The following is a 22,303-nucleotide window of genomic DNA, read 5'->3' as shown; positions in this document are numbered from 1 at the left end:
TGGATCGAGCTCTTCAGTATTGTGCAGGGGTTCGATAGGGTAGACGTAGAGACGATGTTTCCACTTGTGGCGAGACCAGAACTAGGGGCCATCGATGTCAGATTGTCACTAATAGCTCGTTTGATCGACACTCCATCCACCACCTTCAACACTCACTCCCTCCACCTTCAACACTCACTCCCTCCACCACCAACACACTGTGGCTGCAGTGTGTACCATCAACAAGATGCACTGCAGCAACTCGCCAAGGCTTCTTCAACAGCACCTCCCAAACCCGCCACCTCTACCACCTAGAAGGACAAGGGCAGCAGGCCCAGGGGAACACCACCACCTCCACGTTCCCCTCCCAGTCACACACCATCCTGACTTGGAAATATATCGGCCGTTCCTTCATCGTCGCTGGGTCACAATCCTGGAACTCCCTCCCTAACAGCACTGTGGGAGCACCTTCACCACACGGACTGCAGCGGTTCAAGGCAGCGGCTCACCACCACCTTCTCACGGGGCAGTTAGGGACGGGCAATAAATGTTGGTCCTGCCAGTGACACCCACATCTGTGGGGTGGCTTGACCCATCCACCTCCACGGAGGTGTGTGGGGGACCTGACTCATCCACCTCCATGGCACGAACCTGGTATTGCAGTACTTCCAGGAACGGTGCAGTGGCTCTAGGCCTTTTGGCTAAGAGCATTGGCGCAGAGTGATCCTTGGCGTGTGCAAGGTGACCTCTGGCGTTTGTGATTTGACAAAGAATTGGAACGATTGGCTACGAATTTCAAAATAAATAAATAAATAAATAAATAAATAAATGTTGGTCCTGCCAGTGACACCCACATCCCAGGAACGAATAAAACCTTTTTTTGTAATCCAGTAGGGAATTCAGGAGAAACTTCTTTCCCCAGAGAGCGGTGAGAATGTGGAACTCGCTGCCACAGGGAGTGGTTGAGGCGAATAGCATCGATACATTTAAGGGGAGGGCTGGACATGAGGGAGGAGGGAACAGAGGGATGTGTTGATGGGGTGAGATGAAGAGGGGAGGGAGGAGGCTGGTGTGGAGTTTAAACCCCGGCACGGACTGTTGTGTAATTGTATTGTGAGCATTGATGTAACCGTGGCAGCAGATAAACACGCCACACGCACTCACAACCACCGCACTTTATTGCAGAATTTCAACACGTTGCCGACAGCGTGTAACAGGAGTGTGACACGGTCCAGGGGGCAGTCCTGGGGAGGGGTGGTCCCGGGGGAGGGGGGTTCCCAGGGGGCAGTCCTGGGGGGGGGGGGGGTCCCGCAGGGCAGTCCTGGGGGGAGGGTCCTGGGGGGGGGCCAAGGGGCCGTCCAGGTGGGTGGCAGGGGGGAGAGGGGGGGGGGGCAGTCCTGGGGGTGTTCCCAGGGGAGTCCGGGGGGGGGGGCCTAGAGGGGGTGCGTCCCGGTCCTAGGGATTTGCAGTGAGGCATGGGGAAGGGGTGTACAGTGAGGGGGTCAGGGTGGGCTGTGGTGTTGTGACAGCCCCTGTTGCTGGACGATTAATCCGAGATCGGGTCCCACCATTTGTGTCGCTCAGTAAATCTGGGGTAACAAGCTGGTCCCGGTCCCGTTCCCGTTCCCGGTGAGCATCATCGTCATAGGTAGTCCCTCGGAATCGAGGAAGACTTGCTTCCACTCTAAAAATGAGCCCTTTGGTGGCTGAACCGTCCAATCTGAGAGCCACAGACCCTGTCACAGGTGGGACAGACAGTGGTTGGGGGAAGGGGTGGGTGGGACTGGTTTGTTGCGGTGAGCAGGAAGCTGTCGGATTGCCGTAAAACCCATCGGGTTCACCGATGTCCGGCGGCGATCGGCATGGTAAGGCCCTGCTGAGGGATCTGTGCATCAAAGACGCTTTTATTGGGAGGAACAACGCGCAGCAAGGCATCGAGATCGAGGTGGGGGTCCGGGTAGGGGTGCGGGCGGGGGTCCGGGTGTGGGTGGGGGCCCCGGCTTGCCCGTGCCGGGGTTCGGGGCTCCAGGGACCACAAGGGGTATCGGAGCAGCCCGGGGGTGGGGGGCCGGGGGACTGGGGCGCTGGGGGGGGCCAGGGCGTTGGGTGGGGTGTAGGGAGCGTGGGAGGTGGGCAGCTCCCAGGGGGGCTGAACACCGGCCCATGGACCCCCGCTCACCGGCGCGCACTCGGACCCCGGGGACCCGTCGGTGTCGCCAGTCGAGGCGGGCGGGGGGCTGCCGCGCTCGCCCCGGGGTCCCGCGGGGCCGAGGGGCCGGGAGGGGGAGGGGAGCCGGGTGTGAGGGGTCCGAGCCGGATTATCCACCCCTCCCGCTCCCCGCTTCCGTTCCCGCTCCCGGCTCTGGTCTCGCAGGAGCAGAAGGCCCAGGTCCCCGGCGAAACCAGCCTTGTCCCTCCGGGTGACGGGCGTGTTCTGGCATTTCAGGGCCTTGGCCGGGATCCGGGAGGGGTCCACTGTCCAGGCGTTGCCTTTGGTCCGGGGGTTCCGTGGGTCCTTCAGTACCTGGCGGGGAAATAATTAAATCGTCACAACCCGTCACCCAGCACCTCCATACTGGCCAGGACACACGGACAAACTCCACGCACTCAGGGCTCATCCGTACTTCGTGGGGAACGTTAAACCGAGGTCCCGTCTGCTCTCTCGGGGATCAATGGCAAAGATCCCACGGCCACTATTTCGAAGAACAGCAGTGCAGTTATCCTCGGTGTCCTGGTCAATATTTATCCCTCAATCAACATCACAAGAACTTCGCTATCTGCTCATTATCACATTGCTGTTTGTGACATCTTGCTGTGAGTAAATTGGCTGCCGTGTCTCCGGCAACAGTGACTACATTTCAAAAGTACTTCATTGGCTGTAAAGCTTTTGGGATAACCCAAGGCAGTGAAAGGCGCTATAGAAATGCAAGTCTTTCTTTCTTTAACCACCACTTGAGAGGGCAGACAATGTCTCAGTTTAATGTCTCATCTGAAATACAACACCACCGACAGTGCGGCGCTCCCTCAGTACTGCCCCACCGACAGTGCGGCGCTCCCTCAGTACTGCCCCTCCGACAGTGCGGCGCTCCCTCAGTACTGCCCCTCCGACAGTGCGGCACTCCCTCAGTACTGCCCCTCCGACAGTGCAGCACTCCCCCAGTACTGCCCCTCTGACAGTGCAGCACTCCTTCAGTACTGCCCCTCCGACAGTGCAGCACTCCCTCAGTACTGCCCCTCCCACAGTGCGGCGCTCTCCCAGTACTGCCCCTCCGACACTGCATCACTCTCTCAGTACTGCCTCTCCGACAGTGCAGCACTCCCTCAGTACTGCCCCTCCGACAGTGCAGCACTCCCTCAGTACTGCCCCTCCGACAGTGCAGCACTCCCTCAGTACTGCCCCTCCTACAGTGCAGCACTCCCTCAGTACTGACCCTGTGACAGTGCAGCACTCCCTCAGTACTGCCCCTCCGACAGTGCAGCACTCCCTCAGTACTGCCCCTCCGACAGTGCAGCACTCCCTCAGTACTGCCCCTCCCACAGTGCAGCACTCCCTCAGTACTGCCCCTCCCACAGTGCAGCACTCCCCCAGTACTGCCCCTCCGACAGTGCAGCACTCCCTCAGTACTGCCCCTCCCACAGTGCGGCGCTCTCCCAGTACTGCCCCTCCGACACTGCATCACTCTCTCAGTACTGCCCCTCCGACAGTGCAGCACTCCCTCAGTACTGCCCCTCCGACAGTGCAGCACTCCCTCAGTACTGCCCCTCCGACAGTGCAGCACTCCCTCAGTACTGCCCCTCCTACAGTGCAGCACTCCCTCAGTACTGACCCTGTGACAGTGCAGCACTCCCTCAGTACTGCCCCTCCGACAGTGCAGCACTCCCTCAGTACTGCCCCTCCGACAGTGCAGCACTCCCTCAGTACTGCCCCTCCCACAGTGCAGCACTCCCCCAGTACTGCCCCTCTGACAGAGCAGCACTCCCTCAGTACCGCCCCTCCGACAGTGCAGCACTCCGTCAGTACTGCACTGGGAGTGTGAGCCTGGATGTTGCGCTCAAGTCTCTGGTGTGGGACCCGAATCCACAACCAGTTTTTAAAAATCTGGATATAAAAAGATGGGATCAGTAAAAGTCACCATTTACTGTTGGATTGGGATAAAAACCCAATGTCCCTTAGGGAAGGGAAACCTGCCGTCCTTACCCGGTCTGGGCCGACATGTGACTCCAGTCCCACACCCCTGAAGCGGCCCAGCGAGGCCCTTTTTTTTGTGTCGAACAGATCCCCGTTCCACACGGAGTCTCACCAGCTCCTCAGGGCGGCCACGGATGGGCAATAAATGGTGGTGTCAGCCCGAGAATGAAGTTTAGAAAAGGGGCGCCATCAGGATCAGCCGCGATGCACCTAAAGTCAAATAGCCTGAGGTGCGGCCATGGTGAGGTACGGGGGCGGCCGGGCCTACCTTCACAAAGCAGTCATTTGCCGACAGGTTGTGTCTGACCGAGTCCTTCCAGCCCTGATACTCCCCGGAGCAGAACGGAGAAATCACGCTGAGTGCCTGCAGGATCTGTGGACACAAGAGGGACACTGAGTCTACACCCTGTCACACAGCACTCCCTCATCAACCCACAGCCCGGAGAGTGAGTCTACACCCTGTCACACAGCACTCCCTCATCAACCCACAGCCCGGAGAGTGAGTCTACACCCTGTCACACAGCACTCCCTCATCAACCCACAGCCCGGAGAGTGAGTCTACACCCTGTCACACAGCACTCCCTCATCAACCCACAGCCCGGAGAGTGAGTCTACACAGTCACACAGCACTCCCTCATCAACCCACAGCATAGAGAGTGAGTCGACACAGTCACACAGCACTCCCTCATCAACCCACAGCACGGAGAGTGAGTCTACACAGTCACACAGCACTCCCTCATCAACCCACAGCCCGGAGAGTGAGTCTACACAGTCACACAGCACTCCCTCATCAACCCACAGCCCGGAGAGTGAGTCTACACAGTCACACAGCACTCCCTCATCAACCCACAGCCCAGAGAGTGAGTCTACACCCTGTCACACAGCACTCCCTCATCAACCCACAGCACAGAGAGTGAGTCTACACCCTGTCACACAGCACTCCCTCATCAACCCACAGCCCGGAGAGTGAGTCTACACAGTCACACAGCACTCCCTCATCAACCCACAGCACGGAGAGTGAGTCTACACAGTCACACAGCACTCCCTCATCAACCCACAGCACGGAGAGTGAGTCTACACCCTGTCACACAGTACTCCCTCATCAACCCACAGCACAGAGAGTGAGTCTACACAGTCACACAGCACTCCCTCATCAACCCACAGCCCGGAGAGTGAGTCTACACCCTGTCACACAGCACTCCCTCATCAACCCACAGCCCGGAGAGTGAGTCTACACAGTCACACAGCACTCCCTCATCAACCCACAGCACAGAGAGTGAGTCTACACCCTGTCACACAGCACTCCCTCATCAACCCACAGCACAGAGAGTGAGTCTACACCCTGTCACACAGCACTCCCTCATCAACCCACAGCACGGAGAGTGAGTCTACACAGTCACACAGCACTCCCTCATCAACCCACAGCACGGAGAGTGAGTCTACACCCTGTCACACAGTACTCCCTCATCAACCCACAGCACAGAGAGTGAGTCTACACAGTCACACAGCACTCCCTCATCAACCCACAGCCCGGAGAGTGAGTCTACACCCTGTCACACAGCACTCCCTCATCAACCCACAGCCCGGAGAGTGAGTCTACACAGTCACACAGCACTCCCTCATCAACCCACAGCCCGGAGAGTGAGTCTACACAGTCACACAGCACACCCTCATCAACCCACAGCACGGAGAGTGAGTCTACACCCTGTCACACAGCACTCCCTCATCAACCCACAGCCCGGAGAGTGAGTCCACACAGTCACACAGCACTCCCTCATCAACCCACAGCACGGAGAGTGAGTCTACACAGTCACACAGCACTCCCTCATCAACCCACAGCACGGAGAGTGAGTCTACACCCTGTCACACAGCACTCCCTCATCAACCCACAGCATAGAGAGTGAGTCTACACAGTCACACAGCACTCCCTCATCCACCCACAGCCCGGAGAGTGAGTCTACACAGTCACACAGCACTCCCTCATCAACCCACAGCCCAGAGAGTGAGTCTACACCCTGTCACACAGCACTCCCTCATCCACCCACAGCCCAGAGAGTGAGTCTACACAGTCACACAGCACTCCCTCATCAACCCACAGCCCGGAGAGTGAGTCTACACCCTGTCATACAGCACTCCCTCATCAACCCACAGCCCGGAGAGTGAGTCTACACCCTGTCACACAGCACTCCCTCATCAACCCACAGCCCGGAGAGTGAGTCTACACCCTGTCACACAGCACTCCCTCATCAACCCACAGCACAGAGAGTGAGTCTACACAGTCACACAGCACTCCCTCATCAACCCACAGCCCAGAGAGTGAGTCTACACCCTGTCACACAGCACTCCCTCATCAACCCACAGCACAGAGAGTGAGTCTACACCCTGTCACACAGCATTCCCTCATCAACCCACAGCCCGGAGAGTGAGTCTACACAGTCACACAGCACTCCCTCATCAACCCACAGCACGGAGAGTGAGTCTACACAGTCACACAGCACTCCCTCATCAACCCACAGCCCGGAGAGTGAGTCTACACAGTCACACAGCACTCCCTCATCAACCCACAGCCCGGAGAGTGAGTCTACACAGTCACACAGCACTCCCTCATCAACCCACAGCCCAGAGAGTGAGTCTACACAGTCACACAGCACTCCCTCATCAACCCACAGCCCGGAGAGTGAGTCTACACCCTGTCACACAGCACTCCCTCATCAACCCACAGCACGGAGAGTGAGTCTACACCCTGTCACACAGCACTCCCTCATCAACCCACAGCCCGGAGAGTGAGTCTACACAGTCACACAGCACTCCCTCATCAACCCACAGCCCGGAGAGTGAGTCTACACCCTGTCACACAGCACTCCCTCATCAACCCACAGCCCGGAGAGTGAGTCTACACCCTGTCACACAGCACTCCTTCATCAACCCACAGCACAGAGAGTGAGTCTACACCCTGTCACACAGCACTCCCTCATCAACCCACAGCACAGAGAGTGAGTCTACACCCTGTCACACAGCACTCCCTCATCAACCCACAGTACGGAGAGTGAGTCTACACAGTCACACAGCACTCCCTCATCAACCCACAGCACAGAGAGTGAGTCTACACAGTCACACAGCACTCCCTCATCAACCCACAGCCCGGAGAGTGAGTCTACACAGTCACACAGCACTCCCTCATCAACCCACAGCCCGGAGAGTGAGTCTACACAGTCACACAGCACTCCCTCATCAACCCACAGCACGGAGAGTGAGTCTACACAGTCACACAGCACTCCCTCATCAACCCACAGCCCGGAGAGTGAGTCTACACAGTCACACAGCACTCCCTCATCAACCCACAGCACGGAGAGTGAGTCTACACCCTGTCACACAGCACTCCCTCATCAACCCACAGCCCGGAGAGTGAGTCTACACAGTCACACAGCACTCCCTCATCAACCCACAGCCCGGAGAGTGAGTCTACACCCTGTCACACAGCACTCCCTCATCAACCCACAGCACAGAGAGTGAGTCTACACAGTTACACAGCACTCCCTCATCAACCCACAGCCCGGAGAGTGAGTCTACACAGCACCCCCTCATCAACCCACAGCCCGGAGAGTGAGTCTACACAGTCACACAGCACTCCCTCATCAACCCACAGCCCGGAGAGTGAGTCTACACCCTGTCACACAGCACTCCCTCATCAACCCACAGCCCGGAGAGTAAGTCTACACCCTGTCACACAGCACCCCCTCGTTAACCCACAGCCCGGAGAGTGAGTCTACACAGTCACACAGCACTCCGTCATCAACCCACAGCCCGGAGAGTGAGTCTACACAGTCACACAGCACTCCCTCATCAACCCACAGCCCAGAGAGTGAGTCTACACCCTGTCACACAGCACTCCCTCATCAACCCACAGCACAGAGAGTGAGTCTACACAGTCACACAGCACTCCCTCATCAACCCACAGCCCGGAGAGTGAGTCTACAACCTGTCACACAGCACTCCCTCATCAACCCACTGCCCGGAGAGTGAGTCTACAACCTGTCACACAGCACTCCCTCATCAACCCATAGCCCGGAGAGTGAGTCTACACCCTGTCACACAGCACTCCCTCATCAACCCACAGCCCGGAGAGTGAGTCTACACAGTCATACAGCACTCCCTCATCAACCCACAGCCCGGAGAGTGAGTCTACACCCTGTCACACAGCACTCCCTCATCAACCCACAGCACAGAGAGTGAGTCTACACAGTCACACAGCACTCCCTCATCAACCCACAGCCCAGAGAGTGAGTCTACACAGTCACACAGCACTCCCTCATCAACCCACAGCCCGGAGAGTGAGTCTACACCCTGTCACACAGCACTCCCTCATCAACCCACAGCCCGGAGAGTGAGTCTACACAGTCACACAGCACTCCCTCATCAACCCACAGCCCGGAGAGAGAGTCTACACCCTGTCACACAGCACTCCCTCATCAACCCACAGCCCGGAGAGTGAGTCTACACAGTCACACAGCACTCCCTCATCAACCCACAGCCCGGAGAGTGAGTCTACACAGTCACACAGCACTCCCTCATCAACCCACAGCACGGAGAGTGAGTCTACACCCTGTCACACAGCACTCCCTCATCAACCCACAGCACAGAGAGTGAGTCTACACCCTGTCACACAGCACTCCCTCATCAACCCACAGCCCGGAGAGTGAGTCTACACAGTCACACAGCACCCCCTCATCAACCCACAGCACGGAGAGTGAGTCTACACAGTCACACAGCACTCCCTCATCAACCCACAGCACGGAGAGTGAGTCTACACAGTCACACAGCACCCCCTCATCAACCCATAGCACAGAGAGTGAGTCTACACCCTGTCACACAGCACTCCCTCATCAACCCACAGTACGGAGAGTGAGTCTACACAGTCACACAGCACTCCCTCATCAACCCACAGCACAGAGAGTGAGTCTACACAGTCACACAGCACTCCCTCATCAACCCACAGCCCGGAGAGTGAGTCTACACAGTCACACAGCACTCCCTCATCAACCCACAGCCCGGAGAGTGAGTCTACACCCTGTCACACAGCACTCCCTCATCAACCCACAGCCCGGAGAGTGAGTCTACACAGTCACACAGCACCCCCTCATCAACCCACAGCCCGGAGAGTGAGTCTACACAGTCACACAGCACCCCCTCATCAACCCACAGCCCGGAGAGTGAGTCTACACAGTCACACAGCACTCCCTCATCAACCCACAGCCCGGAGAGTGAGTCTACACAGTCACACAGCAGCCCCTCATCAACCCACAGCCCGGAGAGTGAGTCTACACAGTCACACAGCACTCCCTCATCAACCCACAGCCCGGAGAGTGAGTCTACACCCTGTCACACAGCACTCCCTCATCAACCCACAGCCCGGAGAGTGAGTCTACACCCTGTCACACAGCACTCCCTCATCAACCCACAGCACGGAGAGTGAGTCTACACAGTCACACAGCACTCCCTCATCAACCCACAGCACGGAGAGTGAGTCTACACCCTGTCACACAGCACTCCCTCATCAACCCACAGCCCGGAGAGTGAGTCTACACAGTCACACAGCACTCCCTCATCAACCCACAGCCCGGAGAGTGAGTCTACACCCTGTCACACAGCACTCCCTCATCAACCCACAGCCCGGAGAGTGAGTCTACACAGTCACACAGCACTCCGTCATCAACCCACAGCCCGGAGAGTGAGTCTACACCCTGTCACACAGCACTCCCTCATCAACCCACAGCCCGGAGAGTGAGTCTACACAGTCACACAGCACTCCCTCATCAACCCACAGCCCGGAGAGTGAGTCTACACCCTGTCACACAGCACTCCCTCATCAACCCACAGCCCGGAGAGTGAGTCTACACCCTGTCACACAGCACCCCCTCGTTAACCCACAGCCCGGAGAGTGAGTCTACACCCTGTCACACAGCACTCCGTCATCAACCCACAGCATAGAGAGTGAGTCTACACAGTCACACAGCACTCCGTCATCAACCCACAGCCCGGAGAGTGAGTCTACACAGTCACACAGCACTCCCTCATCAACCCACAGCCCGGAGAGTGAGTCTACACAGTCACACAGCACTCCCTCATCCACCCACAGCCCGGAGAGTGAGTCTACACAGTCACACAGCACTCCCTCATCAACCCACAGCATGGAGAGTGAGTCTACACCCTGTCACACAGCACTCCCTCATCCACCCACAGCCCAGAGAGTGAGTCTACACCCTGTCACACAGCACTCCCTCATCAACCCACAGCCCGGAGAGTGAGTCTACACAGTCACACAGCACTAGCTCATCAACCCACAGCCCGAAGAGTGAGTCTACACAGTCACACAGCACTCCCTCATCAACCCACAGCACAGAGAGTGAGTCTACACAGTCACACAGCACTCCCTCATCAACCCACAGCCCGGAGAGTGAGTCTACACAGTCACACAGCACTCCCTCATCAACCCACAGCCCGGAGAGTGAGTCTACACCCTGTCACACAGCACTCCCTCATCAACCCACAGCCCGGAGAGTGAGTCTACACCCTGTCACACAGCACTCCCTCATCAACCCACAGCCCGGAGAGTGAGTCTACACAGTCACACAGCACTCCCTCATCAACCCACAGCCCGGAGAGTGAGTCTACACCCTGTCACACAGCACTCCCTCATCAACCCACAGCACAGAGAGTGAGTCTACACAGTCACACAGCACTCCCTCATCAACCCACAGCCCGGAGAGTGAGTCTACACAGTCACACAGCACCCCCTCATCAACCCACAGCCCGGAGAGTGAGTCTACACCCTGTCACACAGCACCCCCTCATCAACCCACAGCCTGGAGAGTGAGTCGACACAGTCACACAGCACTCCCTCATCAACCCACAGCACGGAGAGTGAGTCCACACAGTCACACAGCACTCCCTCATCAACCCACAGCACGGAGAGTGAGTCTACACCCTGTCACACAGCACTCCCTCATCAACCCACAGCCCGGAGAGTGAGTCTACACCCTGTCACACAGCACTCCCTCATCAACCCACAGCACGGAGTGTGAGTCTACACAGTCACACAGCACTCCCTCATCAACCCACAGCACAGAGAGTGAGTCTACACAGTCACACAGCACTCCCTCATCAACCCACAGCACGGAGAGTGAGTCTACACCCTGTCACACAGCACTCCCTCATCAACCCACAGCCCGGAGAGTGAGTCGACACAGTCACACAGCACTCCCTCATCAACCCACAGCACGGAGAGTGAGTCTACACCCTGTCACACAGCACTCCCTCATCAACCCACAGCCCGGAGAGTGAGTCTACACAGTCACACAGCACCCCCTCATCAACCCACAGCCCGGAGAGTGAGTCTACACAGTCACACAGCACTCCCTCATCAACCCACAGCCCGGAGAGTGAGTCTACACAGTCACACAGCACCCCCTCATCAACCCACAGCACGGAGAGTGAGTCTACACAGTCACACAGCACTCCCTCATCAACCCACAGCACGGAGAGTGAGTCTACACAGTCACACAGCACCCCCTCATCAACCCACAGCACGGAGAGTGAGTCTACACAGTCACACAGCACTCCCTCATCAACCCACAGCCTGGAGAGTGAGTCTACACAGTCACACAGCACTCCCTCATCAACCCACAGCCCGGAGAGTGAGTCTACACAGTCACACAGCACCCCCTCATCAACCCACAGCACAGAGAGTGAGTCTACACCCTGTCACACAGCACTCCCTCATCAACCCACAGCCCGGAGAGTGAGTCTACACAGTCACACAGCACTCCCTCATCAACCCACAGCCTGGAGAGTGAGTCCACACAGTCACACAGCACTCCCTCATCAACCCACAGCACGGAGAGTGAGTCTACACAGTCACACAGCACCCCCTCATCAACCCACAGCACAGAGAGTGAGTCTACACAGTCACACAGCACTCCCTCATCAACCCACAGCACGGAGAGTGAGTCTACACAGTCACACAGCACTCCCTCATCAACCCACAGCACGGAGAGTGAGTCTACACAGTCACACAGCACTCCCTCATCAACCCACAGCACAGAGAGTGAGTCTACACCCTGTCACACAGCACTCCCTCATCAACCCACAGCACGGAGAGTGAGTCTACACAGTCACACAGCACTCCCTCATCAACCCACAGCACAGAGAGTGAGTCTACACAGTCACACAGCACACCCTCATCAACCCACAGCACGGAGAGTGAGTCTACACAGTCACACAGCACCCCCTCATCAACCCACAGCACAGAGAGTGAGTCTACACCCTGTCACACAGCACCCCCTCATCAACCCACAGCACGGAGAGTGAGTCTACACCCTGTCACACAGCACTCCCTCATCAACCCACAGCACGGAGAGTGAGTCGACACAGTCACACAGCACTCCCTCATCAACCCACAGCACGGAGAGTGAGTCTACACAGTCACACAGCACTCCCTCATCAACCCACAGCCCGGAGAGTGAGTCTACACAGTCACACAGCACTCCCTCATCAACCCACAATCCGGAGAGTGAGTCTACACAGTCACACAGCACTCCCTCATCAACCCACAGCCCGGAGAGTGAGTCTACACAGTCACACAGCACTCCCTCATCAACCCACAATCCGGAGAGTGAGTCTACACAGTCACACAGCACTCCCTCATCAACCCACAGCCCAGAGAGTGAGTGTACACAGTCACACAGCACTCCCTCATCAACCCACAGCACAGAGAGTGAGTCTACACAGTCACACAGCACTCCCTCATCAACCCACAGCACAGAGAGTGAGTCTACACCCTGTCACACAGCACCCCCTCATCAACCCACAGCCCGGAGAGTGAGTCTACACAGTCACACAGCACTCCCTCATCAACCCACAGCCCGGAGAGTGAGTCTACACAGTCACACAGCACTCCCTCATCATACCACAGCACAGAGAGTAAGTCTACACAGTCACACAGCACTCCCTCATCAACCCACAGCACGGAGAGTGAGTCTACACAGTCACACAGCACTCCCTCATCAACCCACAGCCCGGAGAGTGAGTCTACACCCTGTCACACAGCACTCCCTCATCAACCCACAGCATAGAGAGTGAGTCTACACAGTCACACAGCACTCCCTCATCAACCCACAGCACGGAGAGTGAGTCTACACAGTCACACAGCACCCCCTCATCAACCCACAGCACGGAGAGTGAGTCTACACCCTGTCACACAGCACTCCCTCATCAACCCACAGCATAGAGAGTGAGTCTACACAGTCACACAGCACCCCCTCATCAACCCACAGCACGGAGAGTGAGTCTACACAGTCACACAGCACTCCCTCATCAACCCACAGCACGGAGAGTGAGTCTACACAGTCACACAGCACCCCCTCATCAACCCACAGCACGGAGAGTGAGTCTACACAGTCACACAGCACCCCCTCATCAACCCACAGCACGGAGAGTGAGTCTACACAGTCACACAGCACCCCCTCATCAACCCACAGCCCGGAGAGTGAGTCTACACAGTCACACAGCACTCCCTCATCAACCCACAGCACGGAGAGTGAGTCTACACAGTCACACAGCACTCCCTCATCAACCCACAGCATGGAGAGTGAGTCTACACCCTGTCACACAGCACTCCCTCATCAACCCACAGCCCGGAGAGTGAGTCTACACAGTCACACAGCACCCCCTCATCAACCCACAGCACGGAGAGTGAGTCTACACAGTCACACAGCACTCCCTCATCAACCCACAGCACGGAGAGTGAGTCTGCACAGTCACACAGCACTCCCTCATCAACCCACAGCACGGAGAGTGAGTCTACACCCTGTCACACAGCACTCCCTCATCAACCCACAGCACAGAGAGTGAGTCCACACAGTCACACAGCACTCCCTCATCAACCCACAGCCCGGAGAGTGAGTCTACACAGTCACACAGCACTCCCTCATCAACCCACAGCCCGGAGAGTGAGTCTACACAGTCACACAGCACTCCCTCATCAACCCACAGCCCGGAGAGTGAGTCTACACAGTCACACAGCACTCCCTCATCAACCCACAGCACGGAGAGTGAGTCTACACTGTCACACAGCACTCCCTCATCAACCCACAGCACGGAGAGTGAGTCTACACAGTCACACAGCACTCCCTCATCAACCCACAGCACGGAGAGTGAGTCTACACCCTGTCACACAGCACTCCCTCATCAACCCACAGCCCGGAGAGTGAGTCTACACAGTCACACAGCACTCCCTTATCAACCCACAGCACAGAGAGTGAGTCTACACAGTCACACAGCACTCCCTCATCAACCCACAGCCCGGAGAGTGAGTCTACACCCTGTCGCACAGCACTCCCTCATCAACCCACAGCACGGAGAGTGAGTCTACACCCTGTCACACAGCACTCCCTCATCAACCCACAGCCCGGAGAGTGAGTCTACACAGTCACACAGCACTCCCTCATCATCCCACAGCCTGGAGAGTGAGTCTACACAGTCACACAGCACCCCCTCATCAACCCACAGCACAGAGAGTGAGTCTACACCCTGTCACACAGCACTCCCTCATCAACCCACAGCACGGAGAGTGAGTCTACACAGTCACACAGCACTCCCTCATCAACCCACAGCACGGAGAGTGAGTCTACACAGTCACACAGCACCCCCTCATCAACCCACAGCTACGGCCCCGAGAGCTGATCGCCATCTTCACACAGGACCCAGAGCGGGGCGGGTGTCAGTGAGGGAGGTGGGGGTCGGGGAAAGGGGTCGGGAGGGTCGGGGATGTTGGGGTCGGGTTGAGGGGAGGAGGGGGAGTTGGAGGTTGGGGGGGAGGGTCTCGGGGGTCTCGGAGGGAGATGCCGATTCCATCCATGCAGGCTGACAGGTTTCGATTACGAAGGCGGCTCTTGGCCTTTATCTCCAGGGGCTGGAAGGTAATGCTTCAATTATGCAGAACAACAACTTATATTTATATAGCACCCTTAACATCGGAAAACGTCCCAAGGTGCTTCACAGCAGTGTCATTGACAAATAATTTGACACCGAGCCACAAGGGAGGCAATAGCGCAGGTGACAGGTAGGTTTTAAGGAGTGTCTTGAAGGAGGAAAGAGGCAGAGAGGCGGAGAGGTTTAGGGAGTTCCAGAGCAGCTGAAGGCACGGCCACCAACGGTGGAGCGATTATAATCAGTGATGCTCAAGAGGGCAGAATTAGAGGAGCGGATATCTCGGGGGGTGTTGTAGGGAGGGGTGAGGTCATGGAGGGATTTGAAAACAAGGATGAGAATTCTGAAATCGAGGCATTGCTTAACTGGGGGGCCAGTGTAGGTCAGCGAGCACAGGGGGTGATGGGTGAGCGGGACTTGGTGCGCGTTAGGACACGGGCTGCCGAGTTTTGGATGACCTCCAGTTTACATAGGGTACAATGTGGGAGGCCAGCCAGGAGTGCGTTGGAATAGTCAAGTCTAGAGGTCACAAAGGCATGGATGAGGGTTTCAGCAGCGGATGAGCTGAGGCAGGGGTGGAGACGGGCGATGTTACGGAGGTGGAAATAGGCGGTCTTAGTTATGCTTCGGATATGTGGTCAAAAGCTCATTTCAGGGTCAAATATGACACCGAGTTTGCGAACAGTGTGGTTCAGCCTCAGACAGGAGTTGGGGAGAGGGATGGAGTCAGTGAATCGGGACCGGAGTTTGTGGTGGGGACCGAAAACAATGGCTTCGGTCTTCCCAATATTCAATTCAAAAGCAGTCGGCAATTTGGCTCCTCGAGCCTGCTCCGCCATTTTATAAGGTCATGGCTGATCTGATCATGAGCTCAGCTCCACTTCCCCGCCCAATCCATGATGTCGCAGCATGTAGATGAGAAATAGGAGGGGGCCACGGACAGATCCTTGGGGGACACCAGAGGTAACGATGCGGGGACGGGGAGAGAAGCCGTTGCAGGTGATTCTCTGTCTACGATGAGATGGATAAGAATGGAACCAGGCGAGTGCAGTCCCACCCAGCTGGACGATGGTGGAGAGGTGTTGGAGGAGGATGGAGTGGTCAAAGTCTGCAGACAGGTCCAGGAGGACGAGGAGGGATAGTTTACCTTTGTCACCGTAACAAAGAATGTCACTTGTGACTTTGATGAGAGCCGTTTCGGTACTGTGGCAGGGACGGAAACCAGATTGAAGGGATTCAAACTGAGATTGATAGATTTTTGTTGGGTTAGGATATCGAGGGACACAGAACCAAGGCGGGTAATGGGTTTAAGGTACAGATCAGCCAGGATCTGAGTGAATGGCGGAACAGGCTCGAGGGGCCGAATGGCCTCCTCCTGTCCCCGTGTTCCTGTGAATAGTGCACACCCTGAAATCTAATACCGTAAAACCACTTAAAGTGCACACCCTGAAATCTAATACCGTAAAACCACTTAAAGTGCACACCCTGAAATCTAATACCGTAAAACCACTTAAAGTGCACACCCTGAAATCTAATACCGTAAAACCACTTAAAGTGCACACCCTGAAATCTAATACCGTAAAACACTTAAAGCGTACACCCTGAAATCTAATACCATAAAACCACTTAAAGTGCACACCCTGAAATCTAATACCGTAAAACCACTTAAAGTGCACATCCTGAAATCTAATACCCGTAAAACCACTTAAAGTGCACACCCTGAAATCTAATACCGTAAAACACTTAAAGCGTACACCCTGAAATCTAATACCGTAAAACCACTTAAAGTGCACACCCTGAAATCTAATACCGTAAAACACTTAAAGCGTACACCCTGAAATCTAATACCCGTAAAACCACTTAAAGTGCACACCCTGAAATCTAATACCGTAAAACCACTTAAAGTGCACACCCTGAAATCTAATACCGTAAAACCACTTAAAGTGCACACCCTGAAATCTAATACTGTAAAACCACTTAAAGTGCACACCCTGAAATCTAATACCGTAAAACCGCTTAAAGTGCACACCCTGAAATCTAATACCATAAAACTGCTTAAAGTGCACACCCTGAAATCTAATACCGTAAAACCACTAAAAGTGCACACCCTGAAATCTTATACTGTAAAACCACTAAAAGTGCACACAGTGAAATCAGGGCGAGTCTGACCTGGCTAATACCGAACGTGATAAAACAGTAACTCTAATTGAAGGTCCCCGGTCAGTCTGAGTCCTGAGTGAGCTGACGGGTTGCGGAACTATTCCTGCGCTCCTCTGGGTACCAGAAGGAACCATTTATTTACTGGGCTCCCTGACTCCCACCCCCCCTCCCAGAACATGGTTCCCCAGCAACTGCCGCTCGAAGTCCTGACATCATCACATACGCCTCAGCTCATCGGCTGCTACAAACCTCATCCATGCAGGGAATTCTCATCCTCGTGTTCAAATCCCTCCATGGCCTTGCCCCCTCCCTTTCTCTGTAACCGCCTACAACCCTCCACCCCCGAGATCTCTGCACTCCTCCAATTCTGACCTCTTGAGCATCCCTGGTTTTAATCTCTCCACTATTACCGGTCATGCCTCCAGCTGCCTGGGCCCCAAGCTCTGCGATTCCCTCCCTAAACCTCTCTGCCTCTCTCTCCTCCTTTAAGACGCTCCTTAAAATCTACCTCTTTAAACCAGCTTTTGGTCACCTGTCCTAATACCTCCTTATCTGGCTCAATGTCATATTTTGTTTGATAACGCTCCTGTGAAGCACCTTGGGACTTGTTACTACATTAAAGGTACTATACAAATACACATAGCAGTAGTACACAGTGATAAGAACATAAGAAATAGCAACAGGAGTCGGTCGTAGAACCCCTCGACCCTGCTCTGCCATTCAATAAGATCATGGCTGATCTTCGACCTTTCCTGTCCTATCTCCTTGATTCCCTTAGAGTCTAGAAATCTATCGATCTTAGCCTTGCATAAACTCACCGATTCTGCATCCACAGCACTTTGGTTTAGCGAATTCCCAAGATTCACAACCCCCTGGGTGAAGAAATTTCTCCTCATCTCAGTCTTAAATGGCCGACCCTTTATCCTGAGACTGTGACCCCTGGTTCTAGACACTCCAGCCCGGGGCAACAACCTCTCGGTATCTACCCTGTCAATGCTCCTCAGAATCCTGTATGTTTCAATGAGATCACCTCTCATTCTTCTAAACTCCAGAGAGTATAGGGCCAATCTGCTCAATCACTCCTCATAGGACAACCCTTTCATCCCAGGAATCATTGCACTGCCTCCAAGACAAGTATATCCTTCCTTCGATAAGGAGACCAAAACTGTGCACAGTACTCCGGGTGTGGTCTCACCAATACCCTGTACAGTTGTAGCATGACTTCCTTATCCGTATACTCCACCCCCCTTGCAATAAATGCCAACATTCCATTTGCCTTTCTGATTACTTGCTGTACCTGCATACTAACGTTCTGTGTTTCCTGTACGAGGACATCCAGATCTCTCTGAACACCAACATTTAATAGTTTCTCACCATTTTTAAAAGTCTATTTTGCTATTCTTCCGACCAAAGAGAACAACCTCATATTTCCCCACATTATATTCCATCTGCCACTTAACCTGTCTATATCTCTTTGCAGACTCTCTGTGTCCTCCTCACAGCTCATTTTCCCACCTCGCTTTCTACAGCAGCAAACTTGGGTACATTGCTCTCGGCCCCGTCATCTAAATCATTAATATAGATTGTAAATAGCTGAGGCCCCAGCACTGATCCCTGTGGCAGCCCAATAAAAGTTAGTTTCAAGGTTGTGGGTTCAAGTGCCATTCCAAAGACTCGAGTGCAAAATCTAGGCTGACACTCCAGTGCAGTACTGGGGTACTGAAGTTGCATGTTCAGCCATGAACTCATTGAATGGCGGTGCAGGCTAGAAGGGCCGAATGGCCTACTCCTGCACCTATTTTCTATGTTTCTATGTTTCTATGTAATGCTGCACCGTGGGAGGTGCCGTCTTTTGGATGAGATGTTAGACCGAGGCCCCATCTGCCCTCTCGGGTGGATGTAGAAGATCCCAAGGCATTTTTGAAGATGAGAAAGGGAGTTCTCCCCAGTGTCCTGGCCAATCATCATCACTCTATAGAAATCCAAGTCTTTGTCTACCAACATGCCGTGTACAGAATGTGCAGATCTGTACAGGGAGACCAGCTGAACTTTACCGAGGAAAACTGTTAGTTCATTCACCCGCCCTCGTCACGGCAATAAATGCAGGGCTTTAAATAATTGCCAGTGACAGACCCGTACCCACGAGAATTAAAGCTCATAATATTCCCGCCAACACAGCCTGAGTTCTGAAGGGTGGAATCTGTCTTGTGGCACTGGGCAGCTCTCATTGTCAAGGTGGGCACAGTGGGTGAGGGGTTTGGTGGCTGCGGGGTGGGGGGGGGCGCGGGATTGGGGTTCGGGGTAGGTGAGTGTGGGGGGGGGGATAGGTGAGTGGAGAGGGGCTAAGGGATAGGTGAGTGGGGAGGGTGAGTGGTGGGGGGGTTTGGGGTAGGTGAGTGGGGTGGGAGGGTTGGGTGAGTGGGGGAGGGGCGGGGTAGGTGAGTGGGGTGGGAGGGTTAGGTGAGTGGGGGAGGGGAGGGGTAGATGAGTGGGGGAGGGAGAGGAGAGTGGGGGGGAAGGGTGGGTGAGTGGGGGGGGAAGGGTGGGTGAGTGGGGGAGGGGTAGGTGAGTGGGGGGGAGGGGGAGGTGAGTGGGGGGGAGGGGTAGGTGAGTGGGGGGGAGGGGTAGGTGAATGGGGGGGAGGGGTGGGTGAGTGGGAGAGGGGTAGGTGAAGGGGAGAGGGGTGGGTGGGTGTGGGGGAGGGTAGGTGAGGGGGGAGGGGGAGGTGAGTGGGGGAGGGGGTAGGTGAGTGGGGGAGTGGGAAGGTGAGGGGGGGAAGTGAGGGAGGAGGGGGAGGTGAGTGGGGGAGGGGAAGGGAGAGGAGTGGGGGAGGGGAAGGGAGAGGAGTGGGGGAGGGGGAGGGGGAGGGGAGGGGAGGGGAGTGGGGGGGAGGGGGAGGGGGAGGGGAGGGGAGGGGAGTGGGGGGGAGGGGGAGAAGTGAGTGGGGGAGGAGGGAGGTGAGTGGGGGAGGGGGGAGGTGAGTGGGGGAGGGGGGAGGTGAGTGGGGGAGGGGGGAGGTGAGTGGGGGAGGGGGGAGATGAGGGGAGGAGGGGGAGGTGAGTGGGGGAGGGGGAGGTGAGGGGGAGGGGGAGGTGAGTGGGGGAGGGGGAGGTGAGGGGGAGGGGGAGGTGAGTGGGGGAGGGGGAGGTGAGGGGGAGGGGGAGGTGAGTGGGGGAGGGGACGAGTGAGGGGGGAGGGGGGAGGTGAGGAGGTGAGTGGGGGAGGGGGAGGTGAGGGGGGGAGGGGGAGGTGAGGGGGGGAGGGGGAGGTGAGTGGGGGAGGGGGTAGGTGTGGGGGAGGGGGTGGGTGAGTGGGGGAGGGGAGAGGTGAGGGGGGAGGTGAGGGGGGAGGGGTAGGTGAGGGTGAGGGGGTGTTTGGGGCGGTGATTGTCCGACCCACAGCTCGGAGGAGAAGGCCCGTTGGGACACCACAGGCCGCGATTCTCCAATGGGGATGATCGTGGTCGCCCACTACATTGCGCGGGACACATTCCCGGTGAAAATATCGTACACTCACACTCACACACCTGGTGTGAAAATGTGTCACCCCACTCCCTCCGCCCCTGCTGAGACCTGGGCACTCACCATGACCTGATGCAAGAGGCCAAACAGCCATCAAACTCACAGCAACAAAACGTGACCACAACAACAACAACTTGTATTTATATAGCGCCTTTAACGTAATGAAACATCCCGAGGTGCTTCACAATGAGTGTCATGCAATAAAAATTTGACACCGAGCCGCATAACTACAAATTAAGGCAGGTGACCAAAAGCTTGGACAAAGAGGTAGGTTTTAAGGAGCGTCTCAAGGGATAAAGGAGAGGCGGAGAGATTTAGGGAGGGAGTTCCAGAGCTTGGGGCCCAGGCAGCTGAAGGTAAACGGCCGCCGATGGTTGAGCGATTACAATCAGGGATGCTCGGGAGGGCAGAATTAGAGGAGCGCAGACATCTCGGGGTGGGGGGGGGGGGGGGTTATAGGGCTGGATGAGATTAGGGCAGATGAGAAAAAGCTTGTTCAAAGAGGTAGGTTTTAAGGAGGATCTTAAAGGGTGAAAGTGAGATGGAGAGGTTTAGGCAGAGAGTGCCAGAGCTTGGGGGTCAAGGCACGGCTGCCAATGGTGGAGCGATTAAAATCGCAGATGCTCGAGGGGGCAGAATTCGAGGAGCGCTGATATCTCGGGGGTGGTGGGAGAGGTGGGTTGTGGGGATCGGGGAGGTTACACAATTAGGGAGGGGGGGGGGCGGGAGCCATGGAGGGATTTGAAAACAATCGCATTTTGAAACGGGGCACAGCCTCATCGTTTTAAAAGCCTGAAAAAGGGGAGGGGCCCTTGCCTGCGATAAGGTCCGGCGTTTCTCCGGAGAGTTGAGGATCACCATGGCGATCAGCGCTAGGTACGAGTAGGGGGGCTTCGGGTGCCGCTGGTAACGTCTCCTCCTCCTCTCCCGGGATGGCGTGGAGCGGCCGGGGTCTCCCGACCCGCCCGCCTCCCTCCGACTGGCAGCCAGCTGCTCCGGCGCCAAGCTGTCCCTAACCTCCTGCGAGTTGTCCATCTCAGGGGGCGGGCGGGGGGGCCCTGCAGTCGGGGAATGGCACCCCCCTCCTCTCCGGCCTTCCTCCCCCAGAATGGGGTCCAGCAGTAAACTGTCCATGCTCCACGTCCCAGTTCCGCGAGGGGGGTACTCAGCCAAGCAGCCTGCTACCTGGACGCTGCCATTGACCTTTGTGTGTCCGTGTCGGGGGTGGTGAGGGAGATTTATTTGGTGTTGTTGGCCGGGGGTGGGGGGGGGGGAGCTCGACCTGGTGTGTTTGTTCCCCCCCCCCCCCAGGGCCTTTATCACACTGACAGAAAGCTGGAGCCAATGGAGATGCATTTGTACAGTGAACAATTAACAGCTTGATGTCAATCTTGATATGTAATCAGTCAGGGAGTCGGGGGTGGGGGGTAGGAGGGTGGGGGGGGGGGAGAATGGAAGCATCTGGGGT

General features: G+C 56.1%; 1 protein-coding gene across 1 annotated transcript; it reads right to left on the bottom strand.

The window, feature by feature from the left end:
- Positions 1–1,816: 1,816 nt before the first annotated feature.
- Positions 1,817–21,870, bottom strand: LOC139264176 (forkhead box protein H1-like). Its single transcript, XM_070880261.1, has 3 exons — positions 21,652–21,870; positions 4,437–4,541; positions 1,817–2,503 (listed from the first exon to the last, which is right to left on the bottom strand). The coding sequence occupies exons 1-3, from the start codon at positions 21,868–21,870 to the stop codon at positions 1,817–1,819; spliced, it is 1,011 nt and encodes a 336-aa protein (XP_070736362.1).
- Between the last annotated feature and the right edge of the window lie 433 nt (positions 21,871–22,303).

The sequence above is a fragment of the Pristiophorus japonicus genome, chromosome 5, assembly GCF_044704955.1.
Source record: "Pristiophorus japonicus isolate sPriJap1 chromosome 5, sPriJap1.hap1, whole genome shotgun sequence".
Taxonomy (NCBI): Eukaryota; Metazoa; Chordata; class Chondrichthyes; family Pristiophoridae; genus Pristiophorus; species Pristiophorus japonicus.
Note: the sequence above shows the minus strand (reverse complement) of the source record. Positions and strands in the feature narration are given on the sequence as shown.